Raw genomic sequence first — 25,669 nt, forward strand, 5'->3', positions numbered from 1 at the left:
AGTTCAGTGCTGACAACCAGAGAACAAGCAGCTGAGTGCGATTAGTCTCTGCTTCCCTCGAATACACACATGCAGACAAAACTACCAAAGACTTCCTCAATGAATGTATACAAATACTGTACAGACAGAGCACCACCAAGGTATGCCGCTTGATTCCCACTACACCAACCTTACAAAACACTGAATACTGAAATTAGACTGATAAAAGAAATGTAATTAAACTAAACAACTCACATGTAAGTCTAATAAAAAGTACAATTGAGGTAAGTGCCTAATGGACGGATGTGATTTGAGACACTATCTGTTGAACTGTATGAAAATGTAAGGATACAAACGTTGCCGTGTTTCGATTAAAGTCAAAGCAAATTTTGAAGCCAAATTTTGAAATGCTCCATTAAAGAAAATGTTAATTGGGGTTGTTTCCATCAACTGGTTTAGAGCAAATAAACAAAGATGCATAAACATACTTTGGTCAGAAGATGGCAGTGTAATATGTTGCTGTCAGTACACAGTAGAAGAAAAAACGACAGCATAGAAGAGGTTATTGTTGCTAATCGGAAAACTTTGGCCACCTACAAGAGAAAATGCAGAGATGTCTTCAGAATATTGGATTACATAGGGCAACTTATACTTGTTCTTTCATGTCAGCTTGTCTTGACTGGCAGAACGGAAACAGCTGATCAGTCATGTGAATTAAATGTTCGCTATGTCAGAACTTATTCGGAAAAAAAATTTTTCATCTCCTTTAAGCGCATTAACAATTTTTCGAAAAACACAAAAAAACACCTCAAGCGAGCCTAAAAACTTTTATGCGCATTTTTGAAAGTTTAATTGAATTTTGGTGTTTCCATCAAGCTTTTCTTATGTGAATCAAAATGTGCAGAGAAATTTGATGATGGAAACACAACTTATGTTTAATTCTCTGCTTGATTGGGCAAGTGAGTTGCTAGATTTACCTACCCCTGGTAGTCTTTACTGCTGAGCTCCAGTAATTGTTCAGTATTTAATGCTTCCACTGGTGTGACGAAGAGAACCGATAGATATACACACAGTAAAATGTGATGTGCACTTGCATGACTATACCCTTTTTAGTCCTCACACACACACACACACACACACACACACACACACACACACGCACACTTGTTGCTAAAGGTCTCCTCCAGCCAAGTGGTATATATCCTTCATTCATCTGTGCAGCTCGCCAGCAGCTCCACTTTTTGAGTGGCTGTTGACATCAGTCTGGGCTGTGTTTGTTTGTGCTGGCAGTGCTGAAGCAGGTACAGTATGTACTGAAAGATTGAAAAGGAGAGAGAGAGAGAGACAGAAAGAGAAAGAAAGAGAGACAGACAGAGAGACAGACAGAGAGAGAGAGAAAGAGAGAGAGAGAGAGAGAGAGAGAGAGAGAGAGAGAGAGAGAGAGAGAGAGTATGTACTGGTACAGCCTGCAGACGATAAAGTGGTCAGACCACGGAAAACTACAATTCCCATGGTGCCTAGTTTTGGCAGTGCAGCAATGCGTGTGTGTGTGTGTATCATAGCTTGCAGGGTGTGTTGTATGGAGTGTGAAGGTTTAATGTGAAGGCTGTTGGACTGAGAACAGCAACGTGGAGCAGCTTGTTTGTTTAAAAAAAAAAAAAGCAGCTTAAACGACAGACCTTTTTTAATGAACTGTCCTTGGCTGCCTGTGTGGAGAGAGAAAGGCTGCCTCTGTTCTCAGTGTCAGGAGAGAGACAGAGAGAGAGAGGGAGAGAGAGAGAGGAAGAGATTGCATAATGGTGAACTGAATAAAGTGAGAGAAGGAGAAACCAGAACAGAGGAGACAAAGAGAAAAGCAAGAAGAAGAAAAGGAAGCTAGTTAGAGGGGGAAAGTGAAAGGAGGAAAGCTGAGAATTTGAGAAGAGTGAGAGGGCTGCAGAGGACAGAGAAGGGGCTGGGCAGTGTGATCTGACCTTAACGCGGGGCAGAGTCTGTGGCACCGTTCCTATTTTAACAGCTGCAAGGGATTTCCATTGTAAAATCAGCTGACTTGATGAAAGGAGCACTTGTTGCCTGAAGTTGGAATTGGCTGGCTGGCCGTCTCTGTAAGCCATTATGTTATTGGAGGGCTAGATTAAAGGCAGTTATGTCGTTGAAACTATTTATCTTTCACGTCCAGCGTAGTGCTCATCAGGAGCGAGGAATTCTCGCAAGGCATTGTGGGAATGCATGGCTCCCTACAGCCAGCATCTGCAGGCCAGACAGGAGGCAGTCTGCAGCTTCGATTCACTTTCTCCTCTCACACACACACACACACACACACACACACTTTCTGACCGTCTTCATTGATTTACCTTTAATTTAACTTTCTTCTAAATTAATTCTAGCTTTTTCTTTTCTTTCCAGGAAAGTTTGGCAAACAAGTGGAGCAGCAATGGTATGTTGGAATACCACAGTGTCACAGAAGAATAAAATCTGTTTTGTTTTAAAATTAAATAACACTTTTCTTTTACTGCCGTGTGTGTTTTACAACCCAGATCCCAAATACAGTTAACTTAGGATGCTCTGTAAAATGTATGCCTTCTATTTTGACATATATTCAATTGAAAAATGTACAAAGACAATATATTTAATGTTTTTTCCATATCAACTTCAACATTGGAACGGGGCAACAAAAGGCTGTAAAAGCTGTGAAAAACTCAAAAAACATATGTCCACCAGCCCATGACCTTCGATCCCTTAGGCATTAAAAACACTGGAAAACGAAGTTCAACGCTGCATCTACAAATACAAATTCAATCTCTACCATGGAAAGTGAAAGCCATACATCAGCAACATCCAGAAAATGCCGCCAACATCCCTGGGCCAGAGCTCATCTGAGGTGGACAGACAAAAAGTGGAAAAGAGTCCACATTTCAAATTGTGTTTGGTAATCATGAACATGGAGACAAGCTTATGATGAAAATATCCACTATGTTCACCAGCTAGTTGCTAAATGTGCTGGTCAGACAGCGTTGGGTGAAAACACCTGTCTGCTGCTGGATGTAAAACCAAAACAATGAGCTAAAAGACGTTAAACACTCCACGGATTTGAGGGGGGTTTCAAGGAGGCAATCTGCAGTAGATATCACCATGGTGCAAATAAACAAACTGTGCTGTAGACACACACACACACACACACACACACACACACACACACACAGGTCTGTTACACACTCACCTCCTCTGTATGGCTTCCAGGTGTAAAACTTTCCCCTGAAAGGAACACTGTCGAAATCAGAGCACTGAATCTCCCGGAAATCCCGAGAGCCTGCAGGGCACTCCTGTAACACACACATGTACGTACACACACACACACACACACACACACACACAGACATATATACAAACACATGCAAGCAGAGTCCACACAAACAAAACAAACAAAAACAAATTAAATCAAATAATATTCATGATCTTAATTACTGTATGTGGATCAATCGATGATGATGTAGACCAGATACTCACATCAATATTGCAGGACCTGAAGCGCTTTCTCTCCCCCAGACAATACTTTCCACCAATTGTTGGCCTACAACCAAACACAATGAGAATCAGGCCAGTCAGTCACATCTGAGTACAATTTAACAAGATCTAACCTCCATCACATCACCACACAACACTGGCTCCCGCTCTGTCTGCCTTCATCAGTGTGTTTTCAATCTCACTGTCTGTCTCTTTTATTGCTTTATTGTCCATCACACACGATCATGACAACACCTCTACATTAATTTTTTTTTTTTTTTTTTTTAAATCAAACAGCTGAAAAGGAGGCCAGAGCCAGCCACCGTCAAAAGTCTGCCTGCGCTAAACTTTCAACAGGTTTAAACAGAACGGAGCCAAAACAAACGTGCAAACGATGCTCAGAGATGATACGAAAGAACACCGTTGGCCTCAGATTTGGGTCAATTCATTCTCAGTTTAATCAGCTCAAGATGAGGGATCTGGTGATTCAAAGCCGAGTCTGCTAGTCGTTTTGTGATGATCTGAATTATTCAGTACATGATAAAAACAGAGGTGCTGCTGCCTGGAAATAAATCTCAGCCCTGGTGTTTGTGTCACGTTTGCATGTTCTTCTTTTAATGTGTGTTTTATACGAGTGCCCCAGATTCCTGATTGGGATCAATGTTCTGTGTGAAAGGTAGCATGAGGCTGTAAGCACACAGTTTCTTCTTCATTTTAAGTGAAGACGTTTATGAACCCACGTTCCTTTCAATTTTAGTTCTACATATCTAGGAAGTGTTAATATAGTAAACTTAGTCTTTCAAAACAAAAGTGACAGTTTGCAATGTCTCCACTTCCTCTCAAATCATTTTACCTTCATTTTTGAATGGGTGGAGTTGGGGGTGGGGGTATTTAACTCAACCTTCATGTTTTTGTTGTTTCAATGAAAGAATAGATTGTTCAATAAAATAATTAAAATGAAAGTTCCACTTACAAAAATATCTTTTTAAATGTTACGTTTTTAATTGTATTATATTCCTTGGAGGTCTGCTTAGGACAAAACAAAATGTTTTGGATATGATACAGTATATTTAAATTACTCTCAATTTCCAGTTAATTCCCATTAATTTCACATACATTTCCACAATTCCCTTTTTTCATTGATTCATTCATTTTCCTTAATTGCTTATCCACACTCGGGTTGTGGGGGGCTGGAGCCGATCCCAGCTGACATTAGGCGAGAGGCGGGGTACACCCTGGACCACATAGAGACGGACAACCATTCACGCTCTCATTCACTCCTACGGGCAATTTAGAGTCACCAATTAAACCTAAGTATTTTGGACTGTGGGAGAAAGCCGGAGAACCCGGAGAGAACCCGTGCTGACACGGGGAGAATCCCATTTTTCAATATTTTCAAAATTCACCAGTTTAATTTTCCATGGAAAGTTTCTGGAAATTTCCAAAAAATGTTCCACCACTTTGAAACTCTAATCACGACTCACAGTATTATAGGATCAAACTAGAAAATTTCCTCTGGGGAAATTCTGAAAGGGCCACAGGGGCTACTGCCGGTGTGTGTACACCATAATGAGATTCTTCAGAGATTTCAAACAATTAATACTAGTAATGTTATGATACTATATTATATACAAGGAGCACACCTACAACAAGCATTCCTTTTCAAGTATTTATTTATACAGCAACCTATGCCCTTTAACCTTAAAATGTGTGTGTGTGTGTGTGTGTGTGTGTGTGTGTGTGTGTGTGTGTGTGTGTGTGTGTGTGTGAAACATGTGTATCTGGAGGAGTGTGCGCGCTTACGCGCATTTGTGTGTGTGTGTAATGAAAATCACATAAGTTACGTGTGTGTGTGTGTGTGTATGTGTAACTAAAATCACATAAAGTTACCTGTGTGTGTGTGTGTGTGTGTGTGAAGCATGTGTATCTGGAGGAGTGTGCGCGCTTACGCGCGCATGTGTGTGTGCATGTATCTTTAACTGTAATCACATCAAAAAATCAAAGGCTTCGGGGTCGACCAATAAGAGCAGAGCAATTAACAGAATTAACTGCAGCTGTCGAATGTTGCGGAACAGTGACAGCAGCCAGAGGTGGACAGACTGGAATTTCTGGCCTCGGACAAAAAGCATTTTTGGCAAAACCATAATACCTATCATTGATCCGACTTCACTTTGAGCGTCCTGAGTTCTTCCTGATTGTCTACATATGTTTTTTGTGAAGAAAAATGAAGAAATAGCTTTGTAAGACCGATCTGAAAAACTGTTAAAAATGCTTTTCTACAGAAATCTTCCTGCGTTTTTAATATGGGAGTCAATTGGGCTGTTGGTGCGTGTTGGTGGCGCATCTGTGCGTCCTACGCCCAAACTATAACTTTGACAGCTTTACCAGAGGATTGTGAGTGAGAAGCGGCCTGGAGTGCAGTTTTCAAAATGTATTTTTTGACAATTTTTTCTCTCCTTCTACACTGCAGCGATGATGTCACACACTGTGACACGAACATTCCATGCAATACACACCCATTATAATCTCAGAATTTCTCCAAAAATGATCATGGTCATTGAACAGGGATTGATAAAAAACTATATGACCTATCGAAACATGGATTAATACACCGATACACAACACTTGTGTCTACTGTTTAAAGTTTAAATGGAGTCTCTCGGTGAAATTATGTCGGAGAAGTAGACGTTTGAAAATCTCCAATTACTGTTCTCTTTCGCTCATTTTCTTTCGGCCGTCCCATTCACTTCAATGCAAAATTTTGGGCAGTTTTTCTCGAAAAAAAAATTTGTATTTCGTAGAGAAAAGTAATAGCACACCCAATCAAACCGCACGTTTTGATATATAATCTGTAGCGGGACGAAATTCTCTCGGGAAGAGGAAGAAGAAAAAATCCACAGTATTACAATAGTGCTCGGTGCAATTGCCCCGTGGCCCTAATACCTAATAAAATTTGAACATACATTAGCATGATTTTAGCTTGGCCCATATCCCATCTGCTAACATGGAGGGGGCGGAGTAGACCAACAGGGGGCGATAAGGTTTTTGGAGAGCTGTCATGTAATCCATCTTCATACAGTCTGTAGCTGAGACTCGTACCTGGGGCTGTCACAGTGTCTGATAGATGACGAAACTCCCCCTCCACAGGTCCTGCTGCACTCCTCCCAGGGTGACCACAGTCCCCAGCCGCCATCCACGCCCTCCGGACGAGTCCCGTACACCACACACACCCTTTTGTAGCACCACTGCAGCACAAACACACAGATTTATACACAGGTTCAGACACAGAGGAATCACATGATGACAGCAGGTTTGTTTTTACGTTACTAAGTGCTTTAAAAGAAAGTAGAGCAAGTTGACCTACTCTCAAGAAGTTCATGTAAAGAATACAAGATATAGTACAACGTCGAGAACAGTTGTTTTTACTTTTTGGGGTTTTTCAGGGTGATTTTAAATATTTTTATTGGATATCATGTTATCCAAACAAAACAGCCAAGATGAGTCAGTAAGTACATGTGCTGCTTTTCTGTTCTTGTAAAAGTCCAGGAGAACTAGTCCCAGATGAACACTTCTCCCATTATGCTTTAACTCCAGAAGGAATAATGCAAGAATAAGGTTTATTTTAGTATTTACCCCTTTCTCTATGGTGTTGGTCTGACAGATGGTTCCCTCTGCAGCGGGAATGCTGCTGGTGATGCAACGGTTGCTCTTGCTCATGCACCAAAGTTCACTGCAGACTTCCTGTATATGTGTGTTTGTGTGTTTATATGTGTGATGAAGTAGAAAACAAAACAAAGGAGAGAGAGACAACCTGTCAGCGTTTCTATAAAGGCACATCACAGAGACACAAGAGGTGACAGGCTCTTGTTTACCTTACTCTATAACACATGGGTTTGTGTTATCTCACTGTGTAGATATCCTCTGACCACGTCGTAACGATAATGAGTCTGTAGAGCAGTATGCTATTTCAGATGTCCATTCGCCCTGAACCTATCCGCATAAACGTTGACCATGCATGCTTTTTTTTTTACAGGTATTGTGAGATGTTTCACGTTGTCAGAGAGGCCAACTTAAAGGTATATAACTTAAATTGAAGATTTAGTCAGCCTGGTTCCATCATAGATACTAAATAAGAAGCTGGAGGCACTACATTCAATTATTTTAATCTTTTCTTTAACATCAAAGAGGCTTCATCAGACAGACAGACAGACAGACAGACAGACAGACAGACAGACAGATAGTGAGAAAAGTGAGAACCTGAAAAAAGTTAGTGTTATACAAAACGCTGTTGGTAGAAAACGCAGTGGTGTATCAAGAGGGCTGCCGGTTCGACTCAGGCTTGCAGCTCTTCTGTGTGGAGTTTAATAATATAATAATAATCTTTATTTATAGAGCACTTTTCAAAAGACATGTTACAAAGTGCTTTACAAAGACTAGCTAAAAACATACATAAAATAACAGATAAAAATGATGTTAGAAAATGACATAGTTCTGTGCAATTAAAAGACAGTTCAAGGGAAGGTAAATCTCAGGAAAGGCTCTCCAATAAAAGTATGTTTTAAAAAAGAGATTTAAAAGAGATCACTGACTCAGCCGACCTGAGTTTACATGTTAGATGTCCAGGTCCTCTGGCTTCCTCCAGTCCAAAAACATGCACTTAGGTTTAATTGGTGACTCTAAATTGCCCGCATGTGTGAATGAGAGTGTGATTGTCTGTCTCTATGTGTCAGCCCTGCGATAGTCTTGTAACCTGTCCAGGTTGTACCCCTCCTCTCGCTCAATGTCAGCTGGGATCGGCTCCAGCCCCCCGCAACCCGAGTGTGGATAAGCAGTTACGGATAATGAATGAATGAATGAATGCATTGTGTCACAATGATGACAGGCACTGTGGTTGTTAATAAAAGGGTGTCACGCCTGTAAACAAGCATCATTGAGAAGAGAAGAAGAGAAGAAGAGACGAAACACTCACCGCGTATTTACATTGTCGAGATCTGACGCCGTACTGGAAGCGGCACTGTTCGTCTGCGTCGTAGGCCTGACCCGGTGCTGTGGTGGGGTACACAAACTCCTGCTTGGGGGGGATGTTGTTCAGACAGGAGCCCATACCTGAGCTAAAGCAAGAAGAAGTGACATTAAAATACACAACAACTGGTGATGTCTCCGTCGTTTGTTCTCAGACTTTTCAAAGTAAAAGAGTTTTATTGGGGGCGTGGTTATGGCGCTGAACTAAACACATGTCTTTTTGTGAGCTCCTGGGGATATTTTTGTAAAACCCTGTAAATTCTCTTTTAACTGCATGAACAGTGATAACTATTGTTTGCAGCGACTTATTACTGTTACCCGCGACAATATGCCGGCGAAGAAAGCACAAAACAAACCTAAAGCACACTCTTCTCCGAGTGATGAATATGACGCTAACAGATGCTAACAACCTAGCTAACTCAAAAGGTGATGCTAGCCCCATGCTTCACGTGGCCATAGATAGTGGAATGGCCCACAACATGGATGTTGTTCAGATACTCGATGGGATCAGAAAGGACCTTTCCACAAAGATTGACGTGGTCATGAAAGCGATTCAAGATGTTAAGAGGGACGTGCAGGACTTCTCTGCGCGAATGGATGAAGCAGAAGGCCGCATTAATAGCGTAGGGGACATAGTTCATCCAGAGAAAGGCAAGACTGAGGAGCTAATTAAACAAGTGACTCTCCTCACGAACAAACTCGACAAGCTCGAAAACCACTCTCGTCGATCCAACCTGCAACTAGTTAACGTGCCGGAGAAGATGGAGGGAAATGATGCGGTGGCTTTCCTGGAGAAGTGGCTCCCCGAAGCGCTGGGACCAGCGACATTCCCGAGACCACCTCTCATCGAAAGAGAGCACAGGTTGCCCAGCCGGACGCAACCTAATCGATCAACCACACCGAGGGTCCTCATCGTGAAGTTTTTGAAATTCCAGGTGTTCAGGTTGACAGCTAAGGGGGTTAGTTTATGGCAGATTTAAAGTTTTTTGTTTGTTTTTCTGTACTTTTCACAACATGTTACGTTTTACTGGTGCACTCCCAATACAACACATAGAGATACTCAATAGGTTTATTCAACAACTATAAGAGGATGCTATGTTGCACAATCTGTTGTATTATTAGGATTAGATGACTTCAAATAAGAATTTTAAATTTACTTCTTTGAATGTTAGAGGAATGGTAAAGCCGACTAAACTAAAACAGGTTATTACCAGGCTTAAACAACTTAAGTCATCAATAGTATTTATTCAGGAGACTCATTTACTCAGAGAGGACCTGGTGAAAGTACATAGGAGATGGCCAGGCAAAGTGCTAGCATCCTGTTTCCTTTTTCATTCATGAGGAGTTATGGTGTTAATTCATAATTCGGTGCCTTTCCAAGTAAACAACACTACATATGATAAAGCTAGTAGATTTTTGGTGGTTCAAGGAACTCTCTTGAAAGAAAATATCAATTTGGTTAATGTATATGGCCCCAATGATGATAACCCGTCATTTAATGAGAATTTATTTCTGTTGATAGCCATCCTTCTTGGTAAGATAATATCGGCAGGTGACTTAAAATGTGCTTTAGATCCGAAGCTTGATCGCTCATCAGGGATGGATACATCCCATTCTCAAACTAGAAAGAAAATACTACAATATATGAAAGACCTGAATCTCTGTGATCCGTGGAGGACTCAAAACCCCCAAAAAAGGGAATTCTCATGCTACTCAGCAGTATTTAAGACCCATTCCCGAATAGATTATTTTTTAATTTCCTCATCTCTGCTATAACTAATTGTATATATGATAGTATTGTTGTGTCAGATCATGCCCCAACCTCACTATTTTACAATGTCCAATAATTTAATAGACACTCTACTAATTGGCGCTTACACCCTAAATGGCTACAAGATTCTGACTTTATAAAATTTGTAGGAGAACACATTGATCTCTACTTCTCAATAAATACGAATCAAACATCTGCAGCCATTAGGTTGGAAGCTTTTAAAGCATATATTAGAGGACAAATGATAAGCTTCACCAGCTCTAAATTTAACAAATTTAAACAGACAATGATTGAATTAGACTCAGGTTATCGTAGATGATTCGATACAAAAAAACCTGGAATTTCTGACCCTCAAAGCAAAATACGAGGAGCCTTCCATGCTAAAAGCTGAGGATGGTCTAATAAGACTGAAACAAACTTTTTATGATAAGGGTGAAAAGCCGGGTAAATTGCTAGCTTGGCAGATAAAGAAACTTGAATCTGACAGAGCCATTAATATAATAAGGAACGAACAAGGAGAATTATCTACAGATCCCTCAGAAATTAATAACACCTTTGTGTCATATTATAAAACCCTTTATAATTCTGATAGCCCTCTAGACCTGGTAAACCAAAACAGTTTCCTGGATGGATTAGTCATTCCCTGTATTTCTGAGGGTCCAAAAACTGAATTTGAGAGTGAAATAAATTTGAATGACATCTCTAACGCCATTACAAACATGAGAGGCGGTAAGGCTTCGGGTCCAGACGGGCTTCCGATAGATATTTATAAATTATTTAAAGCAAAACTAATAGCCCCATTATTAGATGTTTATTTGGAATCCTTTAAAACAGGTTGCCTCCCCGCTTCATTACGTAGTGCTCTGATCACTCTTATTCTAAAACCAGGCAAAGCATCAACCGAACGTGGTTCTTACAGACCCATATCACTTTTAAATTCTGATGCAAAGATTATAGCTAAGGTTCTAGCTATGAGACTAGATAGGGTTCTACCAGCCATTATACACGGAGACCTGAATGGTTTTGTGCAAAATCGTCAGGGGTTCCACAATGTGAGGAGAGTTCTTAATATAATCCACGAGTGTGAAGAGTCCCCTGATACCGCAATACTATCACTCAACGCAGAAAAGGCGTTCGACCGAGTCGAATGGCCCTATCCGCTCGAGGTGCTTAAGCATTTTGGATTTGGTGATTACTTTCGTAGATGGATCGAAATTTTACTTGTTGATTCTTCTGCAATGGGATCTACTAATAACCTCATCTCTCAGCCTTTTGAATTATTTCGGGGCACAAGACAAGGGTCACCAATTTCGCCTCTACTTTTTGTAATAGCCATGGAACCATTAGCAATAGCGATTAGAGCACACCCCTCAATTCATGGTATTAAGACTGGCGACATGGTACACAATACAGCAATGTCTGCTGATGATACTATTGTGTTTTTAACACATCTTGCAGAATTGATACCATCTCTCTTGGAGTTGTTCAGTCAATTTGGTAGTATCTCTAGGTTCAAAGTGAACAAAGAAAAGTCATCTATTACGTTTTTAAATGTAAACGAGAGGAAGAAACCAGTGGTATCCCATCCATTTGTGAATTCCACAGAGGGATTTAAATATTTGGGCCCAAAGATAAGCAATCTTAGTTCAGCCAATTATGAGCCCATGGTAGTAGAGTTGTCAGAAGAGATCACTAGATGGACAACACTGCCTCTTTCTATACTGGGAAGAATAAACATAGTAAAGATGACTATACTACCTAAATTATTATATATTTTTCAGTCAATTCCACTAGCCCCTCCTCCTCCTTTTTTTCCTAAGACCAGAAAGCTTCTTTCTAATTTCATCTGGAATAATAGGAAGCGAAGACTCAGACTCTCCACCTTATGATAGGGGAGGGCTACAGTTGCCAAATCTAGAATGGTATTATTGGGCTGCTCAGTTGAGGACCACAATGTTTTGGTTTTTGAAAGATGTTTTCATGCCCTGGTTAGAAATTGAAAAACTGTCCTTGAAAAGGTTTGTCACTGGATAGCTATCTATACTCAGCATCTTTTAAGACATTAAAGAAAAGTACTACTAATCCTTTTGTAAAAAACACTATTGTTGTTTGGCATGTAAATGTTGGATGACCCCCCAGGGTTGTCATGTTTCTCCCCAATCTGGGGTAACGATTACTTCGCCCCGGCAAAGAACCACATGGGTTTTAAAGCATGGTTGAACAAGGGCATAGAAAAACTACAGGATGTATATGAGGATTGTACTCTAATGTCTTTCAATGAGTTAAAGGCAAAGTTTGATATACCGCAGAAACATCAAAAGTATTTACAACTTAGAAGTTTTATTCTCACACACTTAAACAATTCAGTGGGACAACCTCCATTCTCCATCTTAGAAACACATGTTACAAAAAATTGTTTTGGTAAAGGACTGGTCTCCCGGTTTTACAACATGTTGGTTGAAAACCATAAGGAAAACTCTGATAGTAAAAGACAGGAGTGGATACAAGACTTACAAGAAGATATTTCACCCACTGAATGGAGTAAAATATGTTTAAAAACCCACACTCAAACCATTAACACTCGATTGAGAATGGTACAATTTAATTGGATAATGTGAACATGCATCTCCCCTGTACAATTAAATAAATTTGATCCTAATATACTTCTATGTTATAAATGTAACAGTCACTAGGGTACATTATATCACTGTTTATGGAAATGTGAAGAGATTCAAAAATTTTGGAGCTCAATGTTAAAGTATATTTCTCAGATCATAACTGTACCTTTTTGCCCTAAGTTTTGTGTTTTAGGTATTTATCCAGATCTATGTACTTTATCTTGTAATGAAAGTAAAATGGTTGACCTTTGTTTACTACAGGCCAAACGCTGTATTGCATTATGTTGGAAGAATGTTGGTTGCCCCTCTTTTAACCACTGGTTAAATAACTTAACATCGAGTTTGGCTCTTGAAAAACTGACCTATATTGTTGGAAAGAGGGCTTCTGAATTTTATAACATTTGGAAGATATTTCTGGAACTGTTGAGGAATGGAGATATGGAGGAGGCGGTGGGACTATAAGATAATGAAAAATATCTAATTTGTTGTTGGGAATGTAACTTACAGTAAGAACACTCACCACAGTTTAATTTTTTTCATTTTTTTTCATTTTATTTATTTGTTTTTGTTATTTATTTTTTGTCATCTACATTTATTTAATTATTCATTTGTTTTGGTCCTTTTCAGTATTATTGATATTTTAATTATTGAAGTTTTGGTTGTTGGATGTTGTTATATTAACACAAAAACCAATAAATGTATGTTTAAAAAAAAAAAGAGTTTTATTAAAACGCTGCAAAAGCTGCAGATAATGAAATTTGAAGTGGATTTTCCTTCTGTCATGAAACATCTGTTACTTTGACCGTTAAAAATTTTACTGTGACATCCAAGTGAATTTTTCTTTCTCAAACCTCTAATTACCAAATTATTTGTGGTGTTGCAGATATCTGATAGCCTGACTCACTCCAGGAAGCTGGTGATGTAATCCCGGCTGCAGGCGGACCAGATGAACGGGTTTGTCTTCATGGTGATGTGGTCAGCCATCAGCTTGGCGGTCTCCTGGCTGCGGGGCCCACAGGCGTTCCCCATCCCGTCATGGTTCATCCCAAACCTAAAGTCCATGATGATACAGTGACAACACTTTGAGGCTGTGTGGACCGGTAATAGTTGCTGCTGCAGGGACGAGGACGTGGAAAAAAAGATCACTGTGGATAACTGCGGGATCTAAAGAACAGACGTGTGCCAGTCAGAATCCTGTCTGACAAAATGAATTAAATTAACAAAAGGGCTATGTGATTCTTTGCTGCTTTCCTCTTTTTTCTATCACTGTAAATTAAATATTTTGGAATTTTGGTCAGACACAAGACATCTGATGATGTCACGAAGGACTGTGAGAAAATGTTATTGATAGTCAGCATTTCACAACATTTTATAGATCACACAATTAATTGGATAATCAATAGTGAAAATAATCATTAGTTACAACCCTAGTTATGTTTACATTCAGTCTTCATAAGATGTTATGATTAATAACACTGAGAAAATGCTTTGAAATTCACAAATATGGCACTAAATCACCTGACTAGGGCTGCAATTAATGGCTATTTTCTTCATTGATAAATCTTCAGGTTATATCCCACCATTTAACCAACGGTCCTCGATCCTATTCAAATTACTGTAACATACGACAAAGAAAAGCATCAGATCCTCACAATTTAAAACCAGAAAAGGTTTGAGGTTTTTTGACTGAAAAAAAAAAGACTGAAACAATTGATCAGTTCACAAAATAGTTGAAGATTAATTTGCTGATAATAAACTATTTATTTCAGGATAACTTCTGACACTCAGAAATGCAATTTACTGTATACGCCTGCAGGATAAAAACAGCAACAGAGTTCTGGGTCCTGGACTACAGACCAGAACTTGACAAAAATACTGGAATACCGAAAATATGGAAAATAATTTCCGGAAGATTATTAGTAGATATTATCGGACAATATTGGCCTATCAAAGGCAAATGTTGTTTATGCTGTCTGATATGTGCTGTTATGAAAACCTTTTTTTTTTTTACACGTTTGGAAATACAGAAAATATTGCTTGCCATGATTTAGAAATTGTGTTAGCTATTAATTTTCTTATTCTTTTTTTTTTTTAAATAGTCAGCAATTGACTGAATGACAGTAATGATGTTTATCATCTATTCATTTTATTCCTTTTTATTCTTTATTTTCTCTGTTATTATTAATAGAATTGGCTGACAATGTAATACATTGTTTGTATAATCTATAATAATGTTGAATATTATTTCATAAAGTTTTATATTTGACAAAGCAGCTCTCTTGGTACATTTGCTGAGTTGTGATAAATCAATTCACAATCCACATTAAAAAAGAAAAAATGTTTATTTTTGTTCCAGCTAAAAAAAATTACTATATCGGAGAGCATATTCCCCTCTAAAATCAGAATGGGAATTGGTATCAAAAATTCCATATCCGTTGGTCTTTAATCATTAGTTATTTAAATGTGCCATGGTAAAAGGATATATAAATGACGTTTAGTTACACAGTGTCAGTGGTGTTTCAGACAGTGATAACACTCACAGTAGCTGTGTTTGAGCCTGAAATCTAAATATTCTGAGAGCTTTTCCTCCGTCAGCTGAGTAATTTCTGTCTTCAGCCTCCTCTTTTCATGTGGGTACCCTTCACCGCAAACAGGCCTGCATTTAATCTAATGCTGCGCTGTGATGTCAAAACAATTAAAAACAAATGCTGATTGTGTTGACGTTGAGGAAACAGATTGTATATATCAGCACACTACTGTATGTCCAGTCATGTTGGTGAGTAAGCCTTGTGGTCTGAGCATTTAAAAACTACCTGTGTTAATCATTAGCGAGCCCCGAATGATCCACCATCTGCCTAAATACTTCTTGGGGCTGTGTGTGGACATAATGCAATGGGACACTAAATTACTCTATGGTTTTCTCAGGAAAAAGAGGGATAAAATCAAAAACCTCCATCTACTGCATTCACGACAGAAATAAAGCACATAGGCAGATAAAATCGCTTGTTAGTAAGTGTTCCAATCCTCGTACGAGGTAAATGACAAAAAGTTTCCAGATATAAAAAAAACAGAGGTATCTCCAGGTGCTGCACCAACCTCACATGTTACTAATTCTACATATAAATAGTGTGACTGAAAGAAAATATACAACTAATAACACATCCTCAATGGATGGAAATGACTCATGGTGTTGGAGATTACATAAACTCTCTCTTGAGATCTGAAGGTGTAACCCGAGGAGGGATGGATCCTCTCAGACCAGGATGCAGGAAAAGACACATGAGACACCTCAGGGAGTCCTTCAGGGACATTTTGTGTTTCAGCGTCAGCTAAAGAACAGCAACTGTAAGTCTGGTAGAGATCTGGTGTTTTTCTGAGAACAGGGTTATGAACTTCTCTTCTACAATCTCAGTGGGTCACAGTTAATTGTGTAATAGTGAGGCAACCTGTCCTGAAAGATTAATAACATGCCATCCCTTTTGTGAACTGTTTAATACAACTAATACAACTCAAGTCAAGTTTGCATCTGGCCATATGCTGGCCATATTATCTACATTTATCTGCCTTTTTGTTGCATTCCTCCTGATACAAATAAAAAAAAAATGCATAACAGGAATGCCCTGCTGGTTTTTATTTAGTTTCTCTTTCTTTTTCTATATAGTATTAAGGAATTACGACTGCATTTCATTGTGCAACTCTCTTATGTACAATGACAATAAATTAACCTTGGACCTTAAACCCTAAAGAAAACATGTTCAGCCTGTATTAGACCCATTTACATCTCCTCTTCCTTCCCTTTTTTGGACATTGATTTGCGATGGATAAACTAATTCATAAAGAAATCGATTCAGTATTTGTGGAGATACTGTAGTTCACTCTGGACCAAAGTGGTCGACCGACCAACCAACCAACTAGGAATTTAAGAGGCCCAAGAATATAGGCATGTTTTCATTAGGGTAACAAGTGGCCGCTGGGAAAGTTTCAGGACACGCCCTCTCAAATAGCCGCTCACTCTGCGTGTCTCCAGAGACTCCGGAGGTGACGTATGGTTTTCGATCAACGCATATTTGCTTGGTGACAGTTTCGACCGTGACGTCACATATGTGACGGATTTAACACGGGAGATGCACCAAACATAAACAATAGGAAGGAGATGCCTAGATGGAAGGAGTATAGCTTGCTGTGTTTCTTGTCGCTGTATTCATGCACATGCCGGCTTCTAAAAATGGCGCGTGTTGTTGTGGTGTCAGGTACTACGTCACATCCCGCTTAGCGTTCTGTCCAATCAGCAACCAGGCTTTTTTCAGGGGAGAAAAATGGCCAAAAAACGTCTGGTCAAACGGCTGCTAGGGATGGCTCACATTCAAATTAGTGGCGTTTCAGCGAGGGAGACCCGCCTCATTCCGGGTATTCGACTATAGTGGAAATGCACCTTATGTAACATTTCTGCTGCCTCATACCTGTCCATCGATCCTGCAGTGAAGCTAAGTTTGTTTCACTGCGTGCTTTAAGCAAGAGTGCAGCATTAACATATAAATGAACGTTACATTCAAGCCCCTGCCAAACAATTTCACACAATACTGATTAGCAGCAGCTAGGAGGACGGTGAAAGCTGTGACATTACATTGCAAGTGTTTTGCATGTGTGTGTTTCACGTTTTCACTCACGTGTGTCCTATCTCGTGGGCGATAGTGAAGGCTGTTCCCAGCCCGATGTCTTCATTGATGCTGCAGCTCCTCTCTGGCTCACACATCCCACCTACAGGAGCCAGACCTGTCTCACACACACACACACACACACACACACACACACACACACACACACACACACACACACACACACACACACACACACACACACACACACACACACACACACACACACACACACACACACACACACACACACACACACACACACACACACACACACACACACACACACACACACACACACACACAAATCTATCTCTTCTGACTGCAAAACCATCAGCACTATAGGAAGCATACAGACTGACTGATTAAACCCTCCTAATCTCAGTCTAGCATATTCTCTCATTCTCAGCTGAAACTCATTCAGAAACATAATTTGAATTTCCTAAAACTCTCGTTGTAAGTGTGGCAGTGCAGGACATTCCTCTTTGGAATTTTAATAAAGTTTTAATAAAATATATAAATATAAAATTCAACATCAACCCACATGATGCACCTTCCTATAAGTGAACCACATCATGGTTTATTTGTATATAAACTGCAGTTACTTGGACAATATTTCTTCCATCTGACTGAAATTGTTCTGATTTGAGAACTTGACACTTAATAAAGTGATGTTGTGATGTAAGTTTGCATGCCTCAAAGCAATAAATCAGAATATAGCTTCTACTTTTTATTCATTTAACAACAATCAACATAACTTAAATATTTTAAGGTCTCTAACAAAAAAGCTGAATCAAGTTTTGGCTGAACCTTCAGAAGTTGAGGTTTAAGATTTGGTTTTAGGGTTTAGTTTTGGTTCAGTTTGGTGTGTGGGTTGAGGTTAGGAGTTTAGTCGTACAGAGTTACAGTCAGGCTTGGGGAGTGATTGATGTCAGTGAGGGTTCTCATAAGTATAGTACAGTAAGTATAGTGTCTGTAAAGGACAAATATGTGAGTGTGTGTGTTACCTAGGGTTTCACAGGGCTTGTTCTTTTGGATGCAGATGTCATATCTGCAGACGAGAAGTAAAATCAACCAGGCTGTTAAACTTAAAAATTACACACTCAAACAACAAACAGAAGCAGTAGATGTAATCACACAGACATATGCAGGCGAACACGTACAGACACGCTCGACATGGACGTGCAGAACATTCACAGATGGTGACAGACACACAGACTTTATGGTCAGACGGTGGACAGCGGTGATAGCAGACAGATATAGATTTAAAAGAACAATAGCAGGAAATCATGGACGGTCACTGTGGTGTCATCTGTCTGAACAGTTTCCATCCTCTGCTTGATAAATCCAGTCGTAAAGCCCAAGTGTTCTCACAAAGCCACCACCGAAACCACAAGACATTTATCTATCTGTGCTCTTACATAAGCCGAGGAAGAATAGGAAGGTATTTGTGGCAGCTCTGCTTGGCCCCGTCACTCTCAGATGACTCTGACCAAACCATGGTTGTGCTGTTTGCTGTTGCACATTCCTCAGTCAATAGCATCAGTGTTTTATCTGCTTAATATGCATCTACCACTCTGGTTTCCTGCAGCAGTATCAGAAACAGACAGCAGAGAAATTTGAGAGAAAGCTGATTCAAGGCAGCTTTGCTTTGATTTCTACTCTCTTTCTCCTCATTTTCTCTGGGCTGCTTTTTTCTTTTTTTTTTAAATTGTCATGATCTCTCGCTCCCTTCTCATATCTCTCTGTTACGTTTCTCTCCAGATGCTGAGCTGGGCAGAGCGGCCTCAGCTATCATCACCTCAGACAGGACAAGATACAGCCCAACTCTCTCGGACTTGGCTGAATGAAAACCTATGAGGATAGGGGCTGGGAATGTAAGAATCCAGCTCAGAGGAAACACTGTTTTAACCCTTTTATGAACTGGGAAACAGACTCAACATGTGTTTTATTCACAACACTCCAGAACAGAGTCAGAGTCATTATTTCTGACTCCTGTGAAAAGTATGTATGTCTGTTTGTATCTCTCACCTGGTAATAAGCACAGCAGTGTCATGGTGAGCGATCCCGTTGTCTGGTATGGCGTTACCGTAGCTGCTCCGGTGTTGGATGTTTTTCTGCCACTTGCAGAAGCTGTCTAAAGACTTCCCTGCATGATGGTTGATCTCTAGTGTTGGCTGGAAGAGAGACAAGAGAGGAAATACAGAATCAAACAGAAAATTGAGAAAAAATCATGCATATTTTAAATCTTAAAAACCCAACAAAAATGGATATTGCAGTTTAAGCAATTTTGGGAAAGATACTGAAGTCAGTTCAATGATAAATATATAATAAGTTATTCATGTGTCAACAGAGGGGACATTTCAACAATCAGATGATAGGCCCAACACCGCTATGATAACCAGCCCAAGTCTTCTTGTATTGCAGTGTTTCAGGCTTTTTTTCTGTATGTTGTTTGTTGGTCTTACTGTCCTGTTAAAACCACGTATTTCCTACAACGTCAACTTAACACAAGCTAAGAATAAAAATCTTCTTATAAAGGGTGATTAATAAAATGATAAATATTATAAAATATAAAGGCAGTTAAATAAAAAAAATGCTGAAATATAAAGACAAATAAAAATAATAATAATTATAAGCATTTTCACTTATTTTCATTTTTATTTATGTATTAATTTATTTATGTATAAATATATTTATGTATTTTTAAATAGAATTGTATATGTATTTATTTAGTATAGATTACTTTTTTTGTATATTTTATTTATTTTTATATTAAGTAATTTACGTACTTATATCCCTTTATTTTTCCCTAATATTTTCCCTTTTTGCAATATTTTCTTAATCAATCACAGATTTATTCTTGTTTATGGCACTCCTACATTTAATTAAAAAATCGGCACATTTGGAGACACATGGTTTCACTGAATAGCAACTTCATTCGACTGTATGTCATACATGGTGAGACAACATTTGGATTCCAGGCTAAGAAAACATTAAGAAACCTCCCTCCACTCGATCAAAGAAGTGAATGCGGAGGCAGGATCAGAGTGAAGGCGCTTTCTAGTATTATGAGAGTGCAGAGAGGAGACAGAGAGGAGGGAGTGCTCTGCTGGCCACAGCTGGCGAGAACTCGTAACCCAGGAATGCATGTGGTGACATAACTAGTAATTGTCTCATCCCACAGTCCCTCATTTCTGGGCCCACTGCTGGCCTGATTTTATTTTCCAGGGGCAGCTTGCCGTTTTCAGACCTGGAAACCAGCAGCAGAGCCGCTCGCCGAGACTACTCTCAATCTGTCCCGACCTCAACCTCAACGGTCCATGGAGAAAGAATAACAACACTAATACTGCCCACCGCTAATGATCCTAACATTTACTTCTTTACTCTGTCAGATGACAAACACATCCGAGCGGTAAATTATGGGGCTAATTTTGAGGCAGTATGAACAGTATGAATCATAAATGTTCCCTAATAAGACAGCGATGGAGGAAACCTCAAAGCCACACTGTAATTCCCCTTTAATTCAGTATGATTCATCTGTCAGATTGCTAGAAGGTCAACGTTACGACGGAGATGGCCGCACCGTCTCGCCACATGTTGTTAATGGTGCTCTAATAGGGTCAGTTATCAGCTAGTGAGATGGCCCTAAGGTTGTGCACTTTTTATGAGCTGAACCCCTGCCCTGCGGTCAGGTGTGGCATTAACTCCTCGGCCTTTCTCATTTATATCATATAACAGATGTGCTAACAGCTCTGTGAGGCTGTGCACAGCAACTCTCTGAGCTCAATGCTAACCTCAGCACGCTAACATGCTTACAATGACAATGCTATCATGCTGATGTTTAGTTGGACTGCCTTACATCCTTCATTACACAGTGTGTTGTATTCCTTATTCATGTTCTTGTTGCATGAGTCGGGTCTATCTGCGACCCCTCAGATAAGTTCCGGTATAACGTACTTATATCAGTCTAAACCATAATCTTTTCCTCAACCTAACCAAGTAGTTTCAGTCTCTGAACCTAACCAAGTAGTTTTGCTGTCTAAACCTGAACAAACTGCATTGTTTCAAGAGTATGTAATGCAGTATTGTGCACTCCCAATTTGGATCTATATATTATAATGAATACACAAATCATCACTTTTTGAATAAGCTAGCAAAACCGTAATCTTAAATAATGTTAATGTTAAATTCTAAGTTCACCGTCTTAGTTTACCATGTTAGCTTATCAGCATTTACTAACTAGCAGCAAAAACAACATGCAGCTGAGGCTAATGGGAATGTCTTTTGTTTTGCTGGTATTTTGTAAATCAATCCATACAACATATGTTGAGATATTTCACTCCAAACCAAACAAGTCAACTTCATGGTGGCACAAGAAAAACACCAGCATCAGCAGAGTCAGGAGGATTCATAGTCTTGGGAATGAATGTCTGTACAACCTTTTATGGCAGTCCATCAAACACTTGTTGAGAAATATCAGACTGGACAAAAGCAATGTAACAAGTGACCGACATGAAAAATATTGGTAAAATGATTGACCAGAGTACTGACAAGTATATGAGAAGTCTGAGAAAAATCTCTGTTCTTAAAAGTTTTAAAATCCTTCTAACTGGACCTACTTGGTGTGCGGATCTATTTGTGTCTAATCAAAAATGACAGACCAGACCTCAAGGGTTTTGGTGAATTTGGATCCTGATGGTGTTCTCTGAGGTCTTAGATTTAGAGGTTCATGTTTTTGCCATCAGCGTCTAATTCTAACTTCAAGCTTTTCTACACCCTGGATGTGCGTCATAGCAATGGTCAGAGAGGTCACTGTTCACCACAGTCACCAGCAGGACAGTCACAAAGCTGCTCTGTCTGACAGGTACAAAACCCCCCTCATATACTGACTTTTCGGCTTTCCACAACCATCTCCCTCTTCCTTACTTCCTTACAGCCTCCTGTCTCTTTCATTACAGCCACCATTCACTAGACCCACTTACACACTCAAGAGTCCACCGGGATGGTGGAGGAAAAGACACTTAAGCCAATAATTTGACACAACAAGGAGCTCATAGATGCTGGTACTGGAAGTCTGGACAGAGAGGTATGAGGACAAGCACAAGCACAGAACGACATACAGAGAGGAGAGTTTTCTACAACCTTACTACAGTAGTTGGCAAAGTGTATTTACCTGGTCTTCCATGAGCAGGATGAGCCGTGTCACCACAATGTTGACTGCATTCCCCAGGCTAGAATCCTGGAACAGTTTGGCAACCTGACCTCCAGGGAAACAAGAAAAGACCAGTCTTAAAAACAGCTGATACGCCAGCTGAGCACATTACACTAGAGCTCAGACAGCACTGGAAATAGACACAGAGGTAATCCATCATAAATCAACATGTGTCTTGAAAATGGATTAAAAACTTCTACCAACTTTGTTCAGAAACCAGCTCTAATAATAATAATAATAATAATAATGATATTAATAACAACTATTAGGCCAGCTCTCCTCTTGTGAACACCAGAAACTCTCATTTGTGTTGCAGCTGCAAAGTCACAATGACAGGAGCAAACAGACGTATGCTAAGAAGGCATCACTGTCTTGTGCCCCAACTAATACTGACTGACTTTAAGATATAACCATACACTTATTTGTCTGAGAAGTTTAAAGGCTCCCTGCACACGTGTTTTAAAGTATATATAATATTCTCTATGATTAACATTTTTGGTTTTCACACACAAAAAGCTTGGGGCTGGAAGCACAACTACTCTTTCTTTCTCATTGAGAAATTTTCTACTTCCCCCCGATAGGTTGACTGATGAAAGAGCAGTGCAAGCTGTAGAGACTGCAGAGGTAATGTCGGCATCTGGTCTGTTTCCTCTGTTAGAGGAAACGTCTGAGAGTCAGCCATACATGTTTGAGCCTCCAGACTCAGATGAGGTGTCTGTTGTGCACTAAAATCAGCGAATACCAGACGTGTGAGAATGGTGAGAGTAGTTAGCGTTTTTCATGTTGTCTGTTAGCTTGTTATCCTGTAACTGGCAGTGGAGGCACAGTTTTGGTGGTTGTGAAACGTACATAAGTTATGATGTTAAAGTGTGTTTTCCTCTCTGCACTCAAGGTTTCAGCTTTCTTTTCTGGCTTTTGATTGCCTTCCAAAGTTGTGACATAGCTAATCTAGCTTGCCCTGTGTACGTTTAAATCACCAATTGTAGTTAAGTGCATAGACATCTCCCCCTTCTGTAGAGGAATGTGAAAACAACCTCTCCAGTGACAAACTTTGAGGGCATAAACATAAGAATAACACATTTTTCAGTGGAGGGGGGCTTTAAAACAGCTGTAAAGTCATTGCAACACGTGTACCAATGATTATTAAATAGTTAAAACACAGACAGTAATAAAAAAAAAAACAGAGTTAAAACCACTTCTAGCACTAAAGCTGCTCTCAGACACTTGTCATTACAGGTGTCTGCTGGTGTAATTTGGCCCACTTTGCTCCACACCACTAAAGAGACGCTGCTGGTTTCTGTGATTCTTTAACACTCCAGATGCAACCTGCTCTGTAACAATAGCAGCTGACCAACCCTTCATTAAGTACATTCCTAACACGTGTGTGTAGGTTTAAAGTGATTAACTGTGTGTGAAAAGATCCAGTGACAAGAAACAGTGCAGATGATGACATACAACCTAAGCCTGTCTGACTGAAACATGTGGCCTCCACGAGGAGAAAAAAGGTCGACACACATTTGTTTTTCTTTCAGTCTCTAAAGCATTATTCATGCAATTTCCATAAGCTTAAATCAAATTTATTTCAGCTGCATTTGGAATTTTGTATAAGTATAATTGTATAAGTAAATTTATGTCTAATCCTTTGCATTAGAGAAGCAGTGAAACTTCCTTTCCAAATGGATTGACTGTTGGATTGTGCATGTGTATCATTTGTGTTGTGAAACTTACAATATTCATGACAGCCAGGATGTACTGCTCGATGTCTCTGCGACCATGATAACCCACCATCATCTTGTCGGCTACCACCAGCGTCTCCACGTAGCGCTCTCGGCTAACCGAGCGTTTCAGAGGCAGCTGGCCACGACCAACATGATGGGGAGGCGTCTTCAGAGTTCGCTGCCACCATGATGCGCCTTTCATGGGCTTCTCATCTGAGGAAGATCACACGCACACGCACATGCACACGCACATGCACACGCACAAACACACACACACACACACACACACACACACACACACACACACACACACACACACACGTAGCAGTCACTTACTTTTACATATGTTTACTGCATTTTTTTTTTTTTAATTGTCTGTGTTTAATATCAACATCTGATGATGTAACAATACATATATGACAAAAAATAGGGAAAAGCATAACAGGTCCACTATAAACTCACAGATTATTGATGATCTGAAACACTTTACTGACCAGGATGATGCCTGAACGCATTTTCCATGGATACACAGCAGGATAGAATTAAAGCATTGCAAAGTTTGATGGGTTTTGTTTTTTTATAACTTTTATTTGCCAAAAGATGTTTTTTCTAAACATACTTTTGCTTTTTCAGCAACGCCCTGCAACACAGACTCAGTCACACCCAATCATAACTTGGAACTCAGACACAACCACAATCTTCTGCTGCTGGCTGCTATAATCCAAATCAGCCTGGGGCCGCTTACTCCTCCAGTCTGGACCAAACTGTTGCTACTAAAAAGACCAGAATATCTCTCCTCTCACCAATGACTCCACAAGATTGGCCTTTGTATTGATGGCGGAGCGATGACCGCTTGTAAACCACATGGGGGCGCCCCTCTGCTCTCTCCCCCCTCTCCGTCTTGGTCTGGTTATCTGGTGAGACAAGGGGTTCAATCAGGTACTCCTCTCCCCCTGCAACAATCACCCCCTGCTGCAGAGAGACAGACATGTAGAATAGAATAGAATAAAATAGAATAGAATAACATTGCTTTCAGGGTACAAATGTCACAAACGTCACAGTACACGGATGGTCTGCTCTATACTTAACATGTTAAGAAATAAACTATCAAAAATCATCCACAATGCTCCATCAATGGTACAGCGAAAATAAATCAGTGATATTCTTTGTATTGAAAAAGAAGAGTG

The 25,669-nt window shown here is 39.8% G+C and overlaps 1 protein-coding gene across 1 annotated transcript in view; it reads right to left on the bottom strand.

Moving 5' to 3' along the window:
* The window catches only part of adamts10 (ADAM metallopeptidase with thrombospondin type 1 motif, 10), a 66,430-nt gene that overhangs the window by 22,480 nt on the left and 18,281 nt on the right, over window positions 1–25,669 (bottom strand). Inside the window, exons 5-16 of the mRNA XM_059340709.1 lie at window positions 25,286–25,454; window positions 24,493–24,695; window positions 22,726–22,809; window positions 19,581–19,726; window positions 18,557–18,600; window positions 17,562–17,667; window positions 13,799–13,945; window positions 8,453–8,594; window positions 7,117–7,224; window positions 6,583–6,728; window positions 3,487–3,550; window positions 3,200–3,302 (exon numbers count right to left, since the gene is read on the bottom strand). Of these exons, the coding sequence (XP_059196692.1) occupies window positions 3,200–3,302; window positions 3,487–3,550; window positions 6,583–6,728; window positions 7,117–7,224; window positions 8,453–8,594; window positions 13,799–13,945; window positions 17,562–17,667; window positions 18,557–18,600; window positions 19,581–19,726; window positions 22,726–22,809; window positions 24,493–24,695; window positions 25,286–25,454 (1,462 nt within the window). The remainder of the gene's footprint in view (window positions 1–3,199; window positions 3,303–3,486; window positions 3,551–6,582; window positions 6,729–7,116; window positions 7,225–8,452; window positions 8,595–13,798; window positions 13,946–17,561; window positions 17,668–18,556; window positions 18,601–19,580; window positions 19,727–22,725; window positions 22,810–24,492; window positions 24,696–25,285; window positions 25,455–25,669) is intronic.

This window comes from Centropristis striata, chromosome 9 (genome assembly GCF_030273125.1).
Source record: "Centropristis striata isolate RG_2023a ecotype Rhode Island chromosome 9, C.striata_1.0, whole genome shotgun sequence".
Taxonomy (NCBI): domain Eukaryota; kingdom Metazoa; phylum Chordata; class Actinopteri; order Perciformes; family Serranidae; genus Centropristis; species Centropristis striata.